Source organism: Protopterus annectens, chromosome 1.part1 (assembly GCF_019279795.1).
Source record: "Protopterus annectens isolate FY-2018-M chromosome 1.part1, PAN1.0, whole genome shotgun sequence".
NCBI lineage: Eukaryota > Metazoa > Chordata > Ceratodontiformes > Protopteridae > Protopterus > Protopterus annectens.
Genome location: NC_056726.1, coordinates 1291455203 through 1291473327, shown reverse-complemented (window position 1 = coordinate 1291473327; position 18125 = coordinate 1291455203). Strand labels below are relative to the sequence as shown.

Below are 18125 nucleotides of genomic sequence, written 5' to 3'. Positions count from 1 at the left end.
TTCAACAAGAAGGAACTATGCAGGAAAATGGAAAAGGTTTGTCATTTGGAGCACAAAGAGGAAAAGATGTGTCAATTATAGATATGGCTAACATTCTGGAGTATCTGGCAGAGCTTCTACATACAGGCCTGTCCTATTCCTCCATCAAGATACATGCATCAGCTATTTCAGCAGAATACAGCTTTGATCCACCTGTCTTTTCACATCCTTTACTCAGGCAGTTCCTCAGAGGAATCAAGAATGTAAAACCTCCAAGGAAACCACCATTGCCAGCTTGGGATTTGAACTTTGTGCTAGAAAAATTGACACTCGCACCTTTTGAACCAGCAGCTACAGCGGACCTACAGCATCTATCGTGGAAAACTGCTTTCCTACTGGCAATAACCTCAGCAAGGAGGGTCTCTGAGCTTCAGGCCTTAATGGCAGTACAGCCCTTCCTAATCTTCCACCAAGATAGAGTGTCCATGAGGACTAATCCTACGTTTATGCCTAAGGTGATATCCAGAGTGTCTTTAAACCAGGCAATCCACCTACCTACCTTCTTTCCCAACCCACAAAACAGAGGGGAAAGAATGCTGCATTCCTTGGATGTACATAGACAGTTACGCTACTACCTGGACAGAACAAAAAATAGCAGAAAAACTGACCAGCTTTTTGTAGCCTATGCAACAGGAAGGGAAGGAAAAGCTATTTCCAAACAATCTCCAAATGGATAGGAAATTGCATACGATTCTGTTACTCCTTCCATGGAAAACCAATCCCACAGAACATAAGGCCTCATTCTACAAGGGCAACAGCCACTACCACAGCCTTCTTACGAGGAGTGGCAACCAAGGACATTATTGAGGCGGCTACTTGGACCTCCGTGCATACATTTGCCAAGCATTATAACTTACCTTTGTACTCCAGATCCCGAGCAGGGTTTGCCACTGCTGTGCTGCAAGGGATCCTAACCACACCATAATCTAATTTTTTCCTCCTCCCTTAGTTGGCTATGGTATTCTACCCAGTTGTTATGACTGCAGATGCATCCATGAAGGACATAGTACAGTTTTGTACCTACCATAAATGTAGATGTCCGAACTGGATAGCATCTGCAGTCAGGATTACCCTCCCTCCTTCCCCTCTGTGGTACTCCTAGGGTATTTACCCTCCAAATAGCTAGCTAGTGGGGGGAGTCTCTTATGGTGTATTTGTTTGTATATATGTACATACATGCTTATTTTTTGAGTTTGCCTTCTATCCTTTTGGAAACATTGGCATTTATCCAAAAATTAGCCTTCCAGGAAGGGCAACTGGCATCTGGGGCAAGAAACACTGAAGAAAGTGGCGTCGGCTGATGCCTTTATACCCGGAGACCAGCAGAGATGACGGGTGAAGTGCGACATCAGCCGAGGCCGGACCCGGACTTTGGAATCCGGCCGACTGAAGGGCTGCCTGACGACAGGACAACCCAGATGTCCTTCATGGATGCATCTGCAGTCATAACAAGTGGGTTGTCCTGTCGCCAGGCAGCCCTGCAGTCGCCCGGATTCCAAAGTCCGGTCCGCTTCGCTGATGTCGCACTCCACCCGACGTCATCTCTGTTGGTCTTCGGTATAAAAGCATCAGCCGACGCCATTTTCCTCAGTCTTTCTTGCCGTGGCGCTCAAGCAGAAGCTGTTCGCAAGTGCCGGTCGGTCGGATCCAGAGATTACTTCTACCGAATACTACTCAAGACTTCTAAAGCTAAGTACCCGCTGGGGACTCTTTCTTGCCTCAGCCGATGTCAGATAAAGTTAACAATTGTTTAATCTGTGCGAAACAAATACCTCATAAAGATTTCCACTCTTACTGTCTGCCTTGATTAGGCCCAGCGCACGACGTAGCAGCCTGTTCGCCTGTGCCTCTTTCAACCGACGAACGCTTAGGCGTCGGTCGGAGTTTGCAGAACAGTTTTTCGGTTCTGATTTTGCGTACATTATGCCGCCGGATCCTCCGACTACCCCCAAAACGCAGAAGATAAAGACCGACACTCGGGTCCGCGGTTTCGCCGAAACCACGGTAAAGCAAATCATGAGTGTCTCGGTTTCGCCGAAACCGAAAAAACTGCTCAAAGTACAGCTGAACCTATTCTACAACTGAGGCCCCTGCTACAACTCTTGAATCGACCTCAGAAATTTTACCCACTACGGTGGTTGACTTATCAGACACCATCCCTTGGATGTCTCTACCCCAGCACGTGGTGCTGCTAGGCCTCCAGCTGCCATGTCCATTAAGGCCTTCGCCAGGGCTAAAGCAGCCAAGACTACTAAAACAGTGCCTGTTAAACCCCCCACATCCAGGCCCTCTTCTAGTTCTCAAATGCTTTCTTTGGCAGAAGATTTAATTTCTTTAATTAGAGGATCTCAATCTCACCCAGACAGGGCCTCTCTGCCCCCAGAGAAGAGACCTAGGGCAGAGCCCCCTGAGCCAGTGTCTTCTGATGATTCTGCTGATGAATCAGACATAACTGACCAGCCTGAGGCTCCCTTCTCCAATTTTGAAGATTCTGATGCTGAAGAATCCATTCCAGCTGCTTCCCCACCAGAAGAATTCTCCTTTGGGGAAACCTTGCATGCCATGCGAGAACAGTTCCAATGGCAGCAACAGGATTTTTCAGACTCCAGAAAAAGACTTAGGACCTTTCTGCACCTCCCACAGCACAGGCCCTTAGCTATACCTCCTGTTCTCCCTGTGGTGGATGATGCTTTCAATGATGTTTGCTCCGCTCCAGATTCTTTACCTCCAGCCCCTGCCAAACCAGACAGATTTTACAGGGTGCCAGATACTCATCACCACCTTTACAAGGCCCCACTTGCAGACCCAGAAACTATATCCCAGGGTCCCAAGGCAGTAGCCACGACCACAGCTAAAAACCCTATTCCTTCTGAAAGGGAAGCAAGGTCACTAGACAGATGGGGTAAAAAGGTCTACACTTCAGCTACTCTATCAGCTAGAGCTTTAAACTGTCAGTTTCACATGATACAATACCAAGAGTTTATGCTTGATCAGTTAACTAAAAATCTAACCACTGATGAATCTCTTGATAAGAAATATGTATTAGAGATGGTAAATAACATACAACAGGTTAGCAACCATTCCTTAAAATGTGGCTATGATGCACTGGAGGCTTCATTTAGATCAGCCATGACAGGCACAGTGATAAGAAGGCATGCATGGCTAAAGGAACAAGCTTTACCGGATCATGTTAAAGCTAAGTTGCTAGATGCTCCTATGGACAAGACAAGTTTGTTTGGTACACCTGCCCAGCAGGTTATGAAGAAAATGGAAGAAAAGGCAAAATCTGTTCAAACTGTTAAAGATTTCTTGCAGGTTCAACCCCAAGGTTTAGCAGGAACTGGCCTGCCAAAATTGGTCCTTTCCTGACTCCACAAAATTTCAAAGGGGCAGGAATAGACGCTCCAGAGGCAGAAACCAATCCAGAGGAGGTGCCTACAGAGGACGACAGTGGCAAGGTAACAACAGAGGCACAGACACAGCCACTGCCACTACATCAGCACAACCACAGTGACTTATTCCTAATTCCGCCTACCAGGGAACAAATAGCAGCTCCTCTAGGCGGAAAGTTAACCTTATTTTCAAAGAACTGGCACTACATAACAAAAGACAAGTGGATTTTACAAACCATAGATCAAGGTTACCGGTTTCACTTCCACACTTTACCAGTCAAAAGAGGAATGCCAAATCTACCTCCAAATCAAAAAACAGAGGCTCTACGCCAGATAACGGAGTTAGCAAACATGAGAGCTGTGGAAAGAGTGCCAACAGCAGAACAAGGAAAGGGGTTCTACTCCAGACTATTCCTAGTTCCAAGAAAGGAAAAAGTTGGAGACCAATTCTCGACCTGTCCACCTTAAATACATATATCATTGTCCCAAAATTCAAAATGCTGACCCTACAGCAACTTCTTCCCATGCTGGGCAAGGAGTCTTGGCTGGTAACTCTAGATCTCAAGGAGGCATACCTGCACGTCCCCATTCGACCAATCTGCAGAAGATACCTCAGATTTCTTGCAGGATCAGAGCACTATCAATTCTCAGCATTGCCCTTTGGCTTATCTACTGCCCAGAGTATTCACAAAATGCCTGGCATCAGTAATCGCCATTGCAGACTACAGGGAATTCAAATTTACCCATACCTGGATGACTGCCTGCTACAAGGGGACAACAAAAGCAAGCTGACAACAGATTTACAAAGGGTCATTTACTTGCTACAAGGACTGGGATACACAGTCAATTTACAAAAGTCAAGGCTGATACCATCCCAAACAAGGACATTCTTGGGCTGAATTGGACACAGTACAACAAATGGCATTCCTGACTACAGAAAACAAAAGAACTTCCTCTTTACTTCTTGGCACTAACAAAACTGAACAAGTTAACAGCAAGAAAAGTTCTGCAGGCCTTGGGCTTCATGGCATCATGCATAATCTTGGTCCCATTTGCCAGACTACATATGAGGAAACTATAGTGGTACCTAAAGAATTTATGGTCCCAACACAGACACAGTCTAGAAACAGAAATCCCACTAATTCCATGCTTAAAACAGGAGTTCCTATGGTGGGCTCAGGCATGCCAGTCAAACCCAGGCCTACCCTTTCGCAGATGTCAACCAAGCCAGACCATCACAACAGACGCTTCAGACCTAGGATGGCCGCCCCACATGCTGGACAAATGCGTGCAAGGATTGTGGACACAGGATCAACTTCACCTGCACATCAATCTAAAAGAAATGCTGGCAGTAAAACTGGCAATCCAAAAGTTCAAACCATTTCTCAAAGAGGGCCACTTGATGATAAGGACAGACAACACCACAGTCATGTGGTACATCAACAAACAGGGAGGCACTCATTCATACCCGCTATGCAGAATGACCTTGGAGCTGTGGAGCCTGGCACTCAGCTACAACATGCATTTAGAGGCAATACTTGTACCGGGAAAGACAATACTCTAGCAGACATATTAAGCAGAACCACTTCGGATACCCACGAATGGAAGCTGCACCGGACATCTTCAAGACCATCTCAGGGAAATGGGGAATGCCACAGATAGACCTATTCGCATCACCTCTCAATCACCAGCTCAAAAATTCTGCACAAGGACATTCCACCCACTAGCATGGAAAGTGGACTCACTCTCCTTCAACTGGAAAGGCCTAACAGCATATGCATTCCCACCTCTTCCTTTGATACACAAGGTACTACTAAAAATCAAGGAAGAACGCCCAAGGACAATCCTGATCGCTCCAAACTGGCCAAGCCAATACTGGTACCCACTACTGAAGAGCATGTCTCGAACAATATGTGGCCAATACCCTGATGCCTTTGATGTTAACTCAGAACAACTACAGCATCATACATCCAAACCTAAAACGCTGCAACTGACTGCATGGAACATCACATAGCAGCAGCTAATCCAGAACTTTCCCAAAGAGTTAAAGACATTATTCTTGAAGCACGCAGACCTTCAACAAGAAGGAACTATGCTGGAAAATGGAAAAGGTTTGTCATTTGGAGTACGGAAAGAGGAAAAGATGTGTCAAACATAGATATGCCTAACATTCTGGAGTATCTGGCGAACTTCTTCATTCAGGCCTGTCCTACTCCTCCATCAAGATACATGCATCAGCTATTTCAGCAGAATACAGCTTTGATCCACCTGTTTTTCGCACCCTTTGCTCAGGCAGTTCCTCAGAGGAATCAAGAATGTAAAACCTCCAAGGAAACCACCATTACCAGCTTGGGATTTAAACTTTGTGCTAGAAAAGTTGACACTATCACCCTTTGAACCAGCAGCAACAGCAGACCTACAACACCTGTCATGGAAAACTGCTTTCCTACTGGCAATTACTTCAGCAAGGAGGGTTTCAGAACTACAGGCCTTAATGGCAGTGCAACCCTTCCTAATCTTCCACCAAGATAGAGTGTCCATGAGGACTAATCCTACATTTATGCCCAAGGTGGTATCCAGAGTGTCTTTAAACCAGGCAATCCACCTACCTACCTTCTTTCCCAACCCACAAAACAGAGGGAAAAGAATACTGCATACTTTGGATGTACATAGACAGCTACGCTACTACTTGGACAGAACAACAACTAGCAGAAAGACTGACCAACTTTTGTAGCCTATGCAACAGGAAGGGAAGGAAAAGCTATTTCCAAACAGACAATCTCCAAATGGATAGGAAATTGCATACGATACTGTTACTCCTTCCATGGAAAACCAATTCCACAGAACATAAGACCTCATTCTACAAGGGCAACAGCCACTACCCCAGCCTTCTTACGAGGAGTGGCAACCAAAGACATTATTGAGGCGGCTACTTGGACCTCCGTGCATACATTTGCCAAGCATTATAATTTGCCTCTATATTCCAGATCCCGAGCAGGGTTTGCCACTGCTGTACTGCAAGGGATCCTAAACACACCATAATCTACTTTTATCCTCCTCCCCTAGTTGGCTATGGTATTCTACCCACTTGTTATGACTGCAGATGCATCCATGAAGGACATAGTACAGTTTTGTACCTACCATAAATGTAGATGTCCGAACTGGATAGCATCTGCAGTCAGGATTACCCTCCCTCCTTCCCCTCTGTGGTACTCCTAGGGTGTTTACCCTCATAATAGCTAGCTGTTGGGGGGGAGTCTTTTATGGTGTATTTGTTTGTATATATGTACATATATGCTTATTGTTGTGTTTACCTCTATCTATTTGGAAACATTGGCATCTATCCAAATTTTAGCCTGCAAGAGGGCTACTGGCATCTGGGGCAAGAAACACTGAGGAAAATGGCGTCGGCTGATGCTTTTATACCCGAAGACCAACAGAGATGACGTCGGGTGGAGTGCGACATCAGCCGAAGCCGGACCCGGACTTTGGAATCCGGCCGACTGCAGGGCTGCCTGACGACAGGACAACCCACTTGTTATGACTGCAGATGCTATCCAGTTCGGACATCTACATTTATGGTAGGTACAAAACTGTACTTTGTTATGACTGCAGATGCTATCCAGTTCGGACATCTACATTTATGGTAGGTACAAAACTGTACTTTCTGTGCCCTTTTTAATGCAAGAACCATTCGCCGTAGAGCACTTTTTGTGGACAATTATTTTCGTGTTCTGTCTTTGAATTCCGGTATGTCGATGTTCAGAAAAAACGTAAAGATAAGAGACAGGCCACACAAGGCTAAGCCTTCCGATGACACTACCGCTAAGCAAGTCGTCAGTTCTCCGGAATTCAGTGAGGCACTTTTGCAGCCCCTGATGCCTGACTCGCTTTCTACGCAAGCCCCTGTCGAGACAATTTCGGAGTCCGGTATGTCGCAGAAATCCACTTCATCTTCCTAGCCTTTGGCTGACTCTGCCTTGGTTGGGTCCGGAGCCACGACGCAGGCACTGATGTCCGAGGAAGCCTTCTGAACTACCAATTCTAGACAAAAAAAAAAACGTCTTTTCATCTGACTACCGCTTCTCAGAGACCGATGGATTCTTGCACCTCGAAGCCAGGCCACTCCTAGGAAATCTGCTTCTAGCCTCCATCTTGCTACTGCTCCCCCACCCCAAGCTCAAATGCTTAAAATGGCAGAGGATCTCATATCCCTTATCCGAAGTACTCAGGCCCCCACTCCAGAAAGGAAAAGGCATCCTTCTCCAGAAATTGACAGACCAAAAGTCTGAGGAATCTGATTATTCTTTTTTGAAGAGGAATAACGGCCCTTAACTGTTTGAGGATTCAGATGCAGAGGAATCCATACCTTCTGCCTCCCCTCCAGAGGACCTCTCCTTTGGGGAAACCCTTCACTCCTCAGGGAACTTTTTCAGTGGGAATCTCAAGACTTCCCACAAATAAACTACTTAGTTTCTGGACCTCCCCCGGCACAGACCCGTGGCCATCCCACCTATTCTGGAAGTGGTGGATGACGTTTCCCTTGAATCCACCTTAGCCCCTGATGCCCTGCCTCCTGCTCCAACCAAACCTGACTGGTACTACAGAGTACCGGATTCTCACAAATGCCTGTACAGTAATCCTGCTGCAGACCCTGAGGTCATTACACAGGGACCCAAAGGAGCTAAGACTAGTTCTGCCACGAATCCTCTTCCTTCTGACAAAGACTCCAGAGCTCTGGACAGATGGGTTAAGAAAGTGCACACCTCTGCGACCTTAGCTATCAGAGCACTCAGTTGTCAGTTTCGTATGTTAAAATATCAACAACATAGTTTGGAACAATTAAGATACAGGATTGCTACCTCTCCTGACGGTGTCAACTCAAAAGAGCTGGCAGAATTACTACACTCTGCTTGTCAAGTGGTCAAGCACTCATCACAATGTAGATATGATGCCCTAGAAGCCTGTAGCAGGGCAGAAGTGACAGGATCTGTTATTAGAAGACATGCATGGCTGAAGGAACAACCTTTCTCTGATCATGTCAAGTCTAAACTTATTGATGCATCCCTAGATAAGGAGTGCCTGTCTGGAGGAAAAGCAGAACAGGTTCTTAAAAAGATGGAAGACAAAGCAAAATCTATGTAAGCAGTAAAAGATTTCTTTCAAGTTCAACCTCCCAGATTCAGCATGAACTTCCTCTCTAAGCACTGAGCCTTCCCTGCACCTAGCAGATAGGGCCAAGGTAAGCCCCGCAGGGACAGGCCATTTGTAGACTGCCATTTAGGAATAAATTATCTGGATCCAAGGGGAATGTGTTCTTATCTTGAATGCACACCTCCCTTTTTTCCCTTAAGAAAGTGCTGAGAATAAGGACATGTATCAGCTTTTAAAGAAGTTGAGCCTTATATTTTTCCATTGCTTCATAATTGGAGTGGAGTTCGAGTAACGTTTCTGCCTTTGACTATATTCATCTTGCTGATGCAGTATGCTTAGTTCTATAGTAATGTTTTAGAAAGTGCAAGAATAGTTCAGCTGTACAGCATCATTTGTTAGTTTTTTTTATTAATAATACAAGTTATTATTCCATGCATTATGAGTAAACCAAATACTGCGGTGGTGGTGCTGCGGTAGCGTTGTCGCCTCACAGTTAGCCGTTGACCGTTCGATTCTCAGAGCGTCTTCTGTGTGGCGACATGCGTGAACGGGCATTCCTTCGATGAAGGTTGTGCATTAGGCCCGGCAAGCAAGCATGTAAAAACTCTACTGCCAATCATTAGTGGACCGGCGTTCCACTGTGGTGACCCCTAACTGGGAAAAGCCGAAAGAGTAAACCAAATACATTTTCTTATGCATAAAAATTATTTGCTCAGCAGCTCTATTATTTGTAATCATTTAGTGATGTCCCAGAATAGCCACCTAAAGGAAAATTATCCTCTTGATGTATGCAAGGGCTGAAATCTTCAGAGATTAATTTGTGGTAATTTGAATGCCTGGATGAGAGTGAGAGAAGCTTGGCATTTGACAGTGAGAAAACAGTAGAGTTTGGGTGAATAGTATGTTTGTGCAAAGCTCACCTGTGTGACATTGCCATTTAATCACATGGGAGCATGGGTGGTCAGAGTATCCACTTGTCAAAGATTAATACATGGCAAATCCTCTTTGCCCTAGGTGAAGCAGAGTTTAGTGCACATTGTTCAGGCGTCCAGCAGAAGATATTTGATTTGCATTAGGTTTCATCCATGTTGCATTACCCTTCAATTTCATCTGTCTTCTGCACTTTGACCAGGACTTTCTTGGAGTTCTCTAGTTTGACTGATGTAGATCCTGAAATCAATCATTGTTGTACTTTTTTTTTTTTAGGTGTGGAAAGATTAAAAAGAAAAGTATAAAAAATTTAACATAGTATGAGTTGAGGGTTAAGACTGAAAAATGCGTGCATCTTGTATGACTTTGGGATTTTGTAGTTTCACAGAATTGTTTTAAAGTGTACACTGATGATTTTCTATTTAGAGTTGCAGCTAAAATAGATGTATAAAAGCAATCACCATATAACGCTGTTTACCTATAGGCACAAGAACATAGTCCACACAGCTCAGACCTCAAGGAGAATACTCAATAATCCCAAACGAAATTAAATGTCACTTGTAGAAAAGTTGCAGAGAGTTGTAGGAAAAAATCCAAACGCTATTCAGCTCAACTGATACACTCTTTTATTCAAGAAATAACAACGGGCAGTAAGCGCTTTCACCTTTCGGCTTCTTCAGACTTTATAAACAGCACATCTAAATCTTTGTTTAAATAGCCCTCCAAAGCTTACAATTGGTCGGGAGTTTAATTAGCTTTTAAAGCGCTCACTATAAATTAAAATATACATAAATATATATAAAAAGTATATAAAAGAATATACATAAAACTTTTATTCATTGGTTATATATTAGTTTAAAAACTTTTTAAAAACAATAAATTTCAACACTAATAAGAAAATAACAAATTTTCTTGACAAATATATTACAAGTTGATAAAACAGAACTTGGATGGCTTAATCCATAGGCACAGGAAATTTATTCTATGAGCACAATAGCATTTGGTTATAGGAAGACACCTTTCAAAGTTTGTACAAAGTTTATTTAGGTCTATATATCCTCCTATTTTTTAAAAAGGGTTTAATGTGTACCTTGTCATTCAGGCCTGGGGGTTCATCAGCCCTACACCTAACAATCCACCTACTTTCACATTCTAGTGTCCTGTTAACCATATCACCCCCTCTATTTCCCTCATGTAACTGCTGTATGATACAAAACTTAAAGGTGTGCTCAGGTCCTAAAGTCTGAAGAAGCCGAAAGGTGAAAGCGCTTACTGTCCGTTGTTATTTCTTGAATAAAAGAGTGTATCAGTTGAGCTGAATAGCGTTTGGATTTTTTCCTACAACTCTCTGCAACTTTTCTACAAGTGACATTTAATTTCGTTTGGGATTATTGAGTATTCTCCTTGAGGTCTGAGCTGTGTGGACTATGTTCTTGTGCCTATAGGTAACAGCGTTATATGGTGATTGCTTTTATTCTTTATTTTATTTCAACGCTGTTTCCGAGCTCCGTTGGCGTGCTGTGCGGTGTTTTGTTACTTTCATTTAAAATAGATGTATGTTTTATTTTATTTTAAGGTTCTCCGAAAGTCATTGCTGATGGTGAAAACGCATTGGAAAACCAATCAGGACTATGCTTTTGCTTGTGAACAGTTAAAATCCATTCGGCAAGATCTAACGGTTAGTTTTTTTATTGATACAGCTCATCCATTAATTTGCTGTGTTTTCTGTTCTTGATACTCTGTATGCAGTTTAAAAAATGGGAGAGTTTGTATAATGGGCGCTTTTTATTGTTGCAGGCTGCTTCTTGAATTTATCTTCAGATTTTACTATTGAAACCTGCTCTTTTCACATGGGTGATCTGCATCATTTGTCTGACCTGCGTCAAAGTTAATGTGAAGCTAGGTTGCTGTAATGTTGATGACCCTCACTGATGTGTCCTTTGGTCAGATTTATATTAATATCATTGTGTTTGGCATAATTTTTCCAGAAGATTGGTCACTGTGAAAGAAACGTGTCTGTGACAGTGCAAAATGTTATGTGAAGTTGTTCTCTCTCGTCGTTCATTCTTCCTGATCCAACTCTGCCAACTGCAAAAGCTCGAGGTCTTTAACCAGCTTGAGGCCAGCTCCCTATCCCATGATGCACCTTGATCTTCCCTCAGATCTTGTTTGCCGCTGCAGCTTGATAAGACGCTCATCAGCTCTCGCCAGTGAAAGTTATTGCTTTTTTCTCTCTAAAAAATTGCTACATAGCTTAAATTAGATAGTTTAATGATAAGTTTCCTTTCTTTGTAGTAGTTAGCCTTCCTAGAAGTGTAATCCTGGTATTGGCTAATTTTTCTTAGGTAGTTTAAATAACTTAGATAAGTGGCTTATCTTTAGGCCTTTAGATGTTCTTCATGTTTCACTGTTGCAGTTATCACATTTGGGTTATCTGTTTGCAGTAGCCCTCAGTCGGCCTGATAAAGTCTTGGTTCCTGCGTCGGTTGCTGTCTCATCTTCCATGACGTCAGGTAGTCAGGGGGTATAAAGCATGCAGCCGACGTCATTACATCAGTCTTTCTTGCCGTGCGGTGCCTGAAGCAGAAGCAGTTTGCAAGTGCCGGTCAGCTGACTCCTGAAATTTTCGATGTTATGTAGTCCGTGCTCACCTTCATTGTTACATATGGGTTTGGAGCCGATCCTTGGCTCCGACTCGGACTATTTACAAGCTGGAAAACTTCTGGTTGACTTGTGGCTAAGCAGATACCCATGGTGCACCCTTACAATCCCCAGATCTCGTTTGCTGCATTGATTAGTTTGGTTGTGCTTCTCTTGGCTGTGGCTAAGTTTTTCAAAATTCTGCATATTATGTCGTGTTCTTTGCTTTATTATTGTATATTTAGTATTGCTAATATATCAGGCAGTTGCTTTGCTTGCCTTTTTTGAGTGCAACATACTTTTCTAGTTGTTTATTGGTATCCTGTGTGCCAGTTAGTTTTAGGCGCTGTTGCGCATTTTTTGATTATTAGGTCGAGTTTTTGGCGGTTTTCCACTCTTATTCAACAGGGGCTCCTGCTGTCTTGTCTGTTGTTGTTCTGACCGTTTTTGGCCACCGTTAGCAGTTGGTTTCTGCTATTTTGACATTGTTTTTGTGGGGATCCACTTGTGAAGATGTTCTTCGTGTTTCACTGTTGCAGTCATTACATTTGGGTAATCCTGCTGGCAGGTTGCCCTCAGCCGGCTTGAATTCCAAAGTCCTGGGTCGGCTACTGTTGCCCCTTCCCTGACGTCAGGTCGTCAGGGGTATAAAAGAAGCAGCTGATGCCATTTTCCTCCATCTTTCTTGCCACACGGTGCCTGAAGTAGAAGCAGTTCGCAAGTGCCAGTCGGCCGACTCCTGAGATTTTCGAGTTCGAATTTCAGATCCGAAGTCTTCTAAAAAGCTAAGTACCCTGTTGGGGAAACTTTTTTTCTTGCTCTAGAACCAAAGTCAGAAAAAGTTAATAACTGTATTTCTTGCGGAAAGCAAATACCTCATAAGGACTTACATTCTTAATGTACTCCTTGCCTAGGCCCTGATCATAATTCCCTAGGTTGTCGGTTTTGTGCTAAATTTAACCAACGCACTATTAAGCGTCGGTATGATTATGCTTTAAACTGCTTTGGACGCAGATTTAATTATCCAGAAATGTCGTCGGAAATCCATCCAACTACCGGAGTTCACAAAAAACGCAAAGAAAAAGAAAGACCGAGGCCCAAAACCGACGACGAAGCTTCTCCTAAGCCAGTCGCTGGTTCTCAGTGAGGTGCTTTTGCAGCCCCTGACGACCGCTACTTTAGAGTTGCAGGCCGCTACCGACTTCCACGTGGAGTCAGCCATGCCGCTGGAAGCTCAAGGTATTGGAGCCTCGGACACTATTCCTCCAGATGGGTCCAGAGCCGCTGAGCAGGCGCCGGCTTCTGAGGGTGTATTCAGACCCAAACGTCTATACATTAAACAGACTTCAAAGGCAAAGACTAAAGCACCTTCAAAGAGAAAGAAGCTACCTCAAGAGCCACGTGGACAGGCCTCCATGCCCAAAAAACAGATGCTCAAAATGGCCGAAGACTTGATTGCCTTAATCAGGGGTTCCCATCCACCTCCTGATAAGAGGCCTAGGCAAGAGACTGATTATGAATCTTCATATCAGGTTTCCATTTCTTCTGATTCCTCTTCTGATCAGGAATATTCGTTTCCCCCCATGAGGATTCAGATGCTGAAGAATCCATACCTTCAGCTTCTCCTCCTGAGGATTATTCTTTTGGAGAAACCTTACATACCATGAGGGAGCATTTCCACTGGAAGAGCCAAGATTTTTCAGAGTCTAAAAAGAAGCTCAGGGATTTCCTGTTACTACCTCAGCACAAGCCACTAGCCATCCCTCCTGTGTTAGAAATTGTAGATGATGTGTTTTCGGAGTCTAGCCTTACCCCCTGACTCCTTACCTCCAGCGCCTGTTAAGCCTGACAGACATTACAGGGTTCCTGACTCACATAATTTCCTTATTAAAAACCCTGCTGCTGACTCAGAAACTATTTCACAGGGTCCAAAGGGAGTTGAGGCTTCCACTGCAAAAAACCCAACTCCCTCTGACAGAGATTCAAGGGCACTGGGTAGATGGGGAAAAAAGGTTTACACATCTGCAACATTGGCTATAAGGGCCTTAAACTGTCAATTTCATATGCTTAAGTATCAGCAACATGTCATGGGATTGCTTAAACAGAAAATGTTAAATTCTGAATGTGCAGAAAACAAGGAAATGCAGGATTTGTTCTATGCAGCAGAACAAGTTGGAAAACATACTTTGCAATGTGGTCTTGATTCTTTGGAGGCCTCCTGCAGAGTCGCAGTTACGGGTTCTATAATTAGGAGGCATGCATGGTTAAAGGAACAAAATCTGCCTGATCAGGTTAAAGTTAAATTACTAGATGCTCCTTAACAGCAAGGCAGAAGAAATGTTAAAGAAAATGGAGGACAAAACTAAATCTATGCAAACTGTCAAAGAATTTTTACAAGTACAGCCACCTAGGTTTAGTAGACACTGGCCTACAAAAAATTGGTTTTTTCCTGTGTCAGGCAGACCTCAAAGGGGCAGACCCAGATGCCCTAGGGGCAGATCCCAGGTGCAAGGTTCTTATAGACCCAAGCAATGGGGTGCTTCTACCTCCAAAGCTGGAGAAGATAGATCACAAACATACAGAAAACAATCCCAATGACTTCCCCCTGCCTGTACCAAGCACTTACCTTCTGGCAGCACCCTTAGGGGGGAAATTAGCACTTTTTGCTCAAAATTGGCACATTATAACCCAGGACAAGTGTGTTCTAAACAGTGTCACAAGGATACAAGTTCCATTTCCATACTATGCCAAAGGCAAACGGCTGGCCAGATCTGCCAAAAAATCAATGGGCAGAGGCACAAAAACTCCCTCATGGACGGGGGCAATTCAACAAGCACCAGAGCAAGAGCAGGGACAAGGATTTTACTCTACTGTTCTTGGTACCCAGAAAAGGACAAGGCCTGGAGGCCGATACTGTACCTATCTATTCTGAACACTTTCCTGGATATTCCATAATTCAAAATGTTGACTTTGCAGCAGCTTCTGCCCATGTTGGGCAAGAATGCTTGGCTTGTGACTTTAGACCTAAAAGAGGCGTACCTGCATGTTCCAATCAGACAATCATGCAGACGATACCTCAGATTCAAGGCTGGTTCAATGCATTACCAATTCTCTGCACTGCCCTTGGGCTTATCTACTGCACCCAGGGTCTTTACAAAGTGCCTGGCACCAGTAATTGCATTTTGCAGACAGAGGAATACAAATATATCCTTACTTGGACAACTGTCTCATTCAAGCAGAGACCAAGGACATTCTTCTTCATCTTCTGGCGTTTGTGAAAAGACTTCTAACATGCCTAGGGTACACAGTCAACAAAATGAAATCAAAACTAGTACCCTCACAAGAGATAATATTCCTGGGTGCAAGCTTGAATAGTACTGCCCAGATGGCTTATCACGCCAGGCAAACAAAGGCAACTGACTACTTATTTCAAAATGTTGGCAACAAAGGCCCAGTTATCTGCAAGAAAAATTCTGCAGGCTTTGGGCTTCATGGCATCCTGCATCCTACTAATTCCATATGCTAGACTGCATATGAGTAAACTTCAATGGTACCTAAAAAGTGTTTGGACTCAACATTGCCACAGGCTGGAAATAGTCATTACTCTCATTCCTTGCCTGCAACAGGAGTTTCGATGGTGGGCAAAGGCTCGTGACCAGAACAAGGGACAGCCATTCACATTACCTCCAGCCAGGCAGACACTAACACCGGATGCATCAGATTATGCCTGGGGAGCCCACATGGCAGGAAGAGGCATTCAGGGCACATGGTCCTCAAACCAAATGCATCTTCATATTAGTCAAAAAGAGTTGTTAGCTGTTCAAAATGCCCTGACAGCCTTCAAGGACCTACTTCATCCAGGACAACTACTGATAAAGACAGACAAACACCATAGTCATGTGGTATATTAACAAGCAGGGGGACACACATTCTTACCCCCTTTGCAGACTAGCCATGACCTTGTGGGACACAGCTTTGACTTACCAAGTACATCTGCAGGCACAATTCCTGCCAGGAAAGGAAAATACTCTGGCAGACGAACTAAGCAGAAACCTCATGGATCCCCACGAGTGGAAGCTGGATCCACAAGTCTTCAGCATGATAACAAGGAAATGGGGATGCCTGGACATATAGATCTATTGTCTTCCCCTCTCAATTACCAACTAAAAAGATTCTGCACAAGGACTTATCACAGACCATCATGGAAAGTGGACACCCTGTCAGTATATGCCTTTCCTCCACTGCCTCTCCTCCCCAAGGTGCTCGTAAAGGTCAGACAGGAGAAGCCAAAGATGATACCGATTTCCCCAGACTGGCCACGCCAGTGCTGGTATCCAATACTAAGGAACTTATCTCTATACTCTGCTTGGACCTTACCTCAAATACCTCGACTGCTGTCCCAGCAAAACAATCAGATCATGCACAGTCAACTCAGGACATTAAACTTGGCAACATGGCGGATAATGTAGTCCTAAAAAAAACACCTCTCAGTAAAGCTGTGATGGATGTCATTCTGGAAGCCGGAAGGCCCTGTACTAGAAAGTCTTATGCTGGAAAATGGAAGAGATTCTGTGCCTGGAACCAGGCACAAGGAAACTGATACAGTGGTACCAAATATTCCTCAGATTTTGCGATACTTAACTGAGATGCTGGACAAAGGCCTATCTTTTTCATCAATTAAAATTCATGCCTCTGCCATTTTGGCTCATTACAATACAGAGCCACCATTTTTCTCACGCTTTATTAAGGCAGTACCTCAGAGGAGCCAAAAATTTAAGGACCCCAAGAAGACTACCATTACCTGCATGGGACCTCAACTATGTCTTGGAAAAGCTCACCCTGTCTCCTTTTGAGACAGCTGCTACAGCTGATATGAAGATTTTATCTTGGAAAACAGCTCTGCTCTTAACAATTACTTCTGCAAGACGAGTTTCAGAGCTACAGGCGCTCATGGCTGTGGAACCTTTCATCATTTTTCATCAAGACAGGGTCTTCCTGAGGACAAACCCAACATTTATGCCTAAAGTAGTGTCCAGTGTGGCTCTTAACCAAGCCATCCATTTGCCAACCTTATACCCAAATCCACAGAACAAGGGGGAGAGAATTCTGCATTCTTTGGACGTACACAGACAGCTTAGATTCTACTTGGACAGAACCAAAGTTTTCATGAAGATAGAGCAATTACTAGTGGCATATACTGCAGGATCACAAGGAAAGCCCATCTCAAAGCAGACTATTTCTAAGTGCTTAGGCCACTGCATTCATTTCTGCTACTTACACCATGGCAAGCCAGTGCCTAAGGGCATTAGACCTCATTCCACCAGAGCTGCAGCCACCTCAGCAGCCTTTCTCAGGGGAGTACCAACCAGAGACATTTTAGAGGCAGCTACTTGGAGTTCAGTGCACACCTTTACAAAGTATTATCATCTGCCACTCTACTCTAAATCCAGGGCAGGCTTTGCCACTACTTTTCTGCAGGGCTTCTTAACCACTCCTACTGCTGTCTAGTTCCAGCCTCCCAACCATAGCTTTGGGACTCTACCCAAATGTAATGACTACAACAGTGAAACACGAAGAACATAGTACAGTTGTGTACACTTACCATAAATGTAGATGTTCAAGTGTATTCACTGTTGCAGTCCAGGTTACCCACCCGCCTTCCCCCTTTTTTCTTTTGGATCTTACCCTTCCTTCTCTAATTTATTCTACCTTTGTGGTGTATTTGCTTTTAGATGAAGATAAAATTTATATTGATGTATTTCCGAATATATATATAAAGTTTGGCTACCCTTTTTGGAAGCACCTGACATCTGGGGCAAGATAAACTGAAGAAAATGGCGTTGGCTGCTTCTTTTATACGCCTGACTACCTGACGTCAGGGAAGGGGCAACAGCAGCCGAAGCAGGACCCAAGACTTTGGAATTCAGGTCGGCTGAGGGCAGCCTGCCAGCAGGATTACCCAAATGTAAT

The 18125-nt window shown here is 44.0% G+C and overlaps 1 protein-coding gene across 1 annotated transcript in view; it reads left to right on the top strand.

Moving 5' to 3' along the window:
* Window positions 1-18125, top strand: part of LENG8 (leukocyte receptor cluster member 8) — a 951153-nt gene that overhangs the window by 447127 nt on the left and 485901 nt on the right. Inside the window, exon 7 of the mRNA XM_044088951.1 lies at window positions 11092-11193. Coding sequence (XP_043944886.1) covers window positions 11092-11193 — 102 coding nt within the window. The remainder of the gene's footprint in view (window positions 1-11091; window positions 11194-18125) is intronic.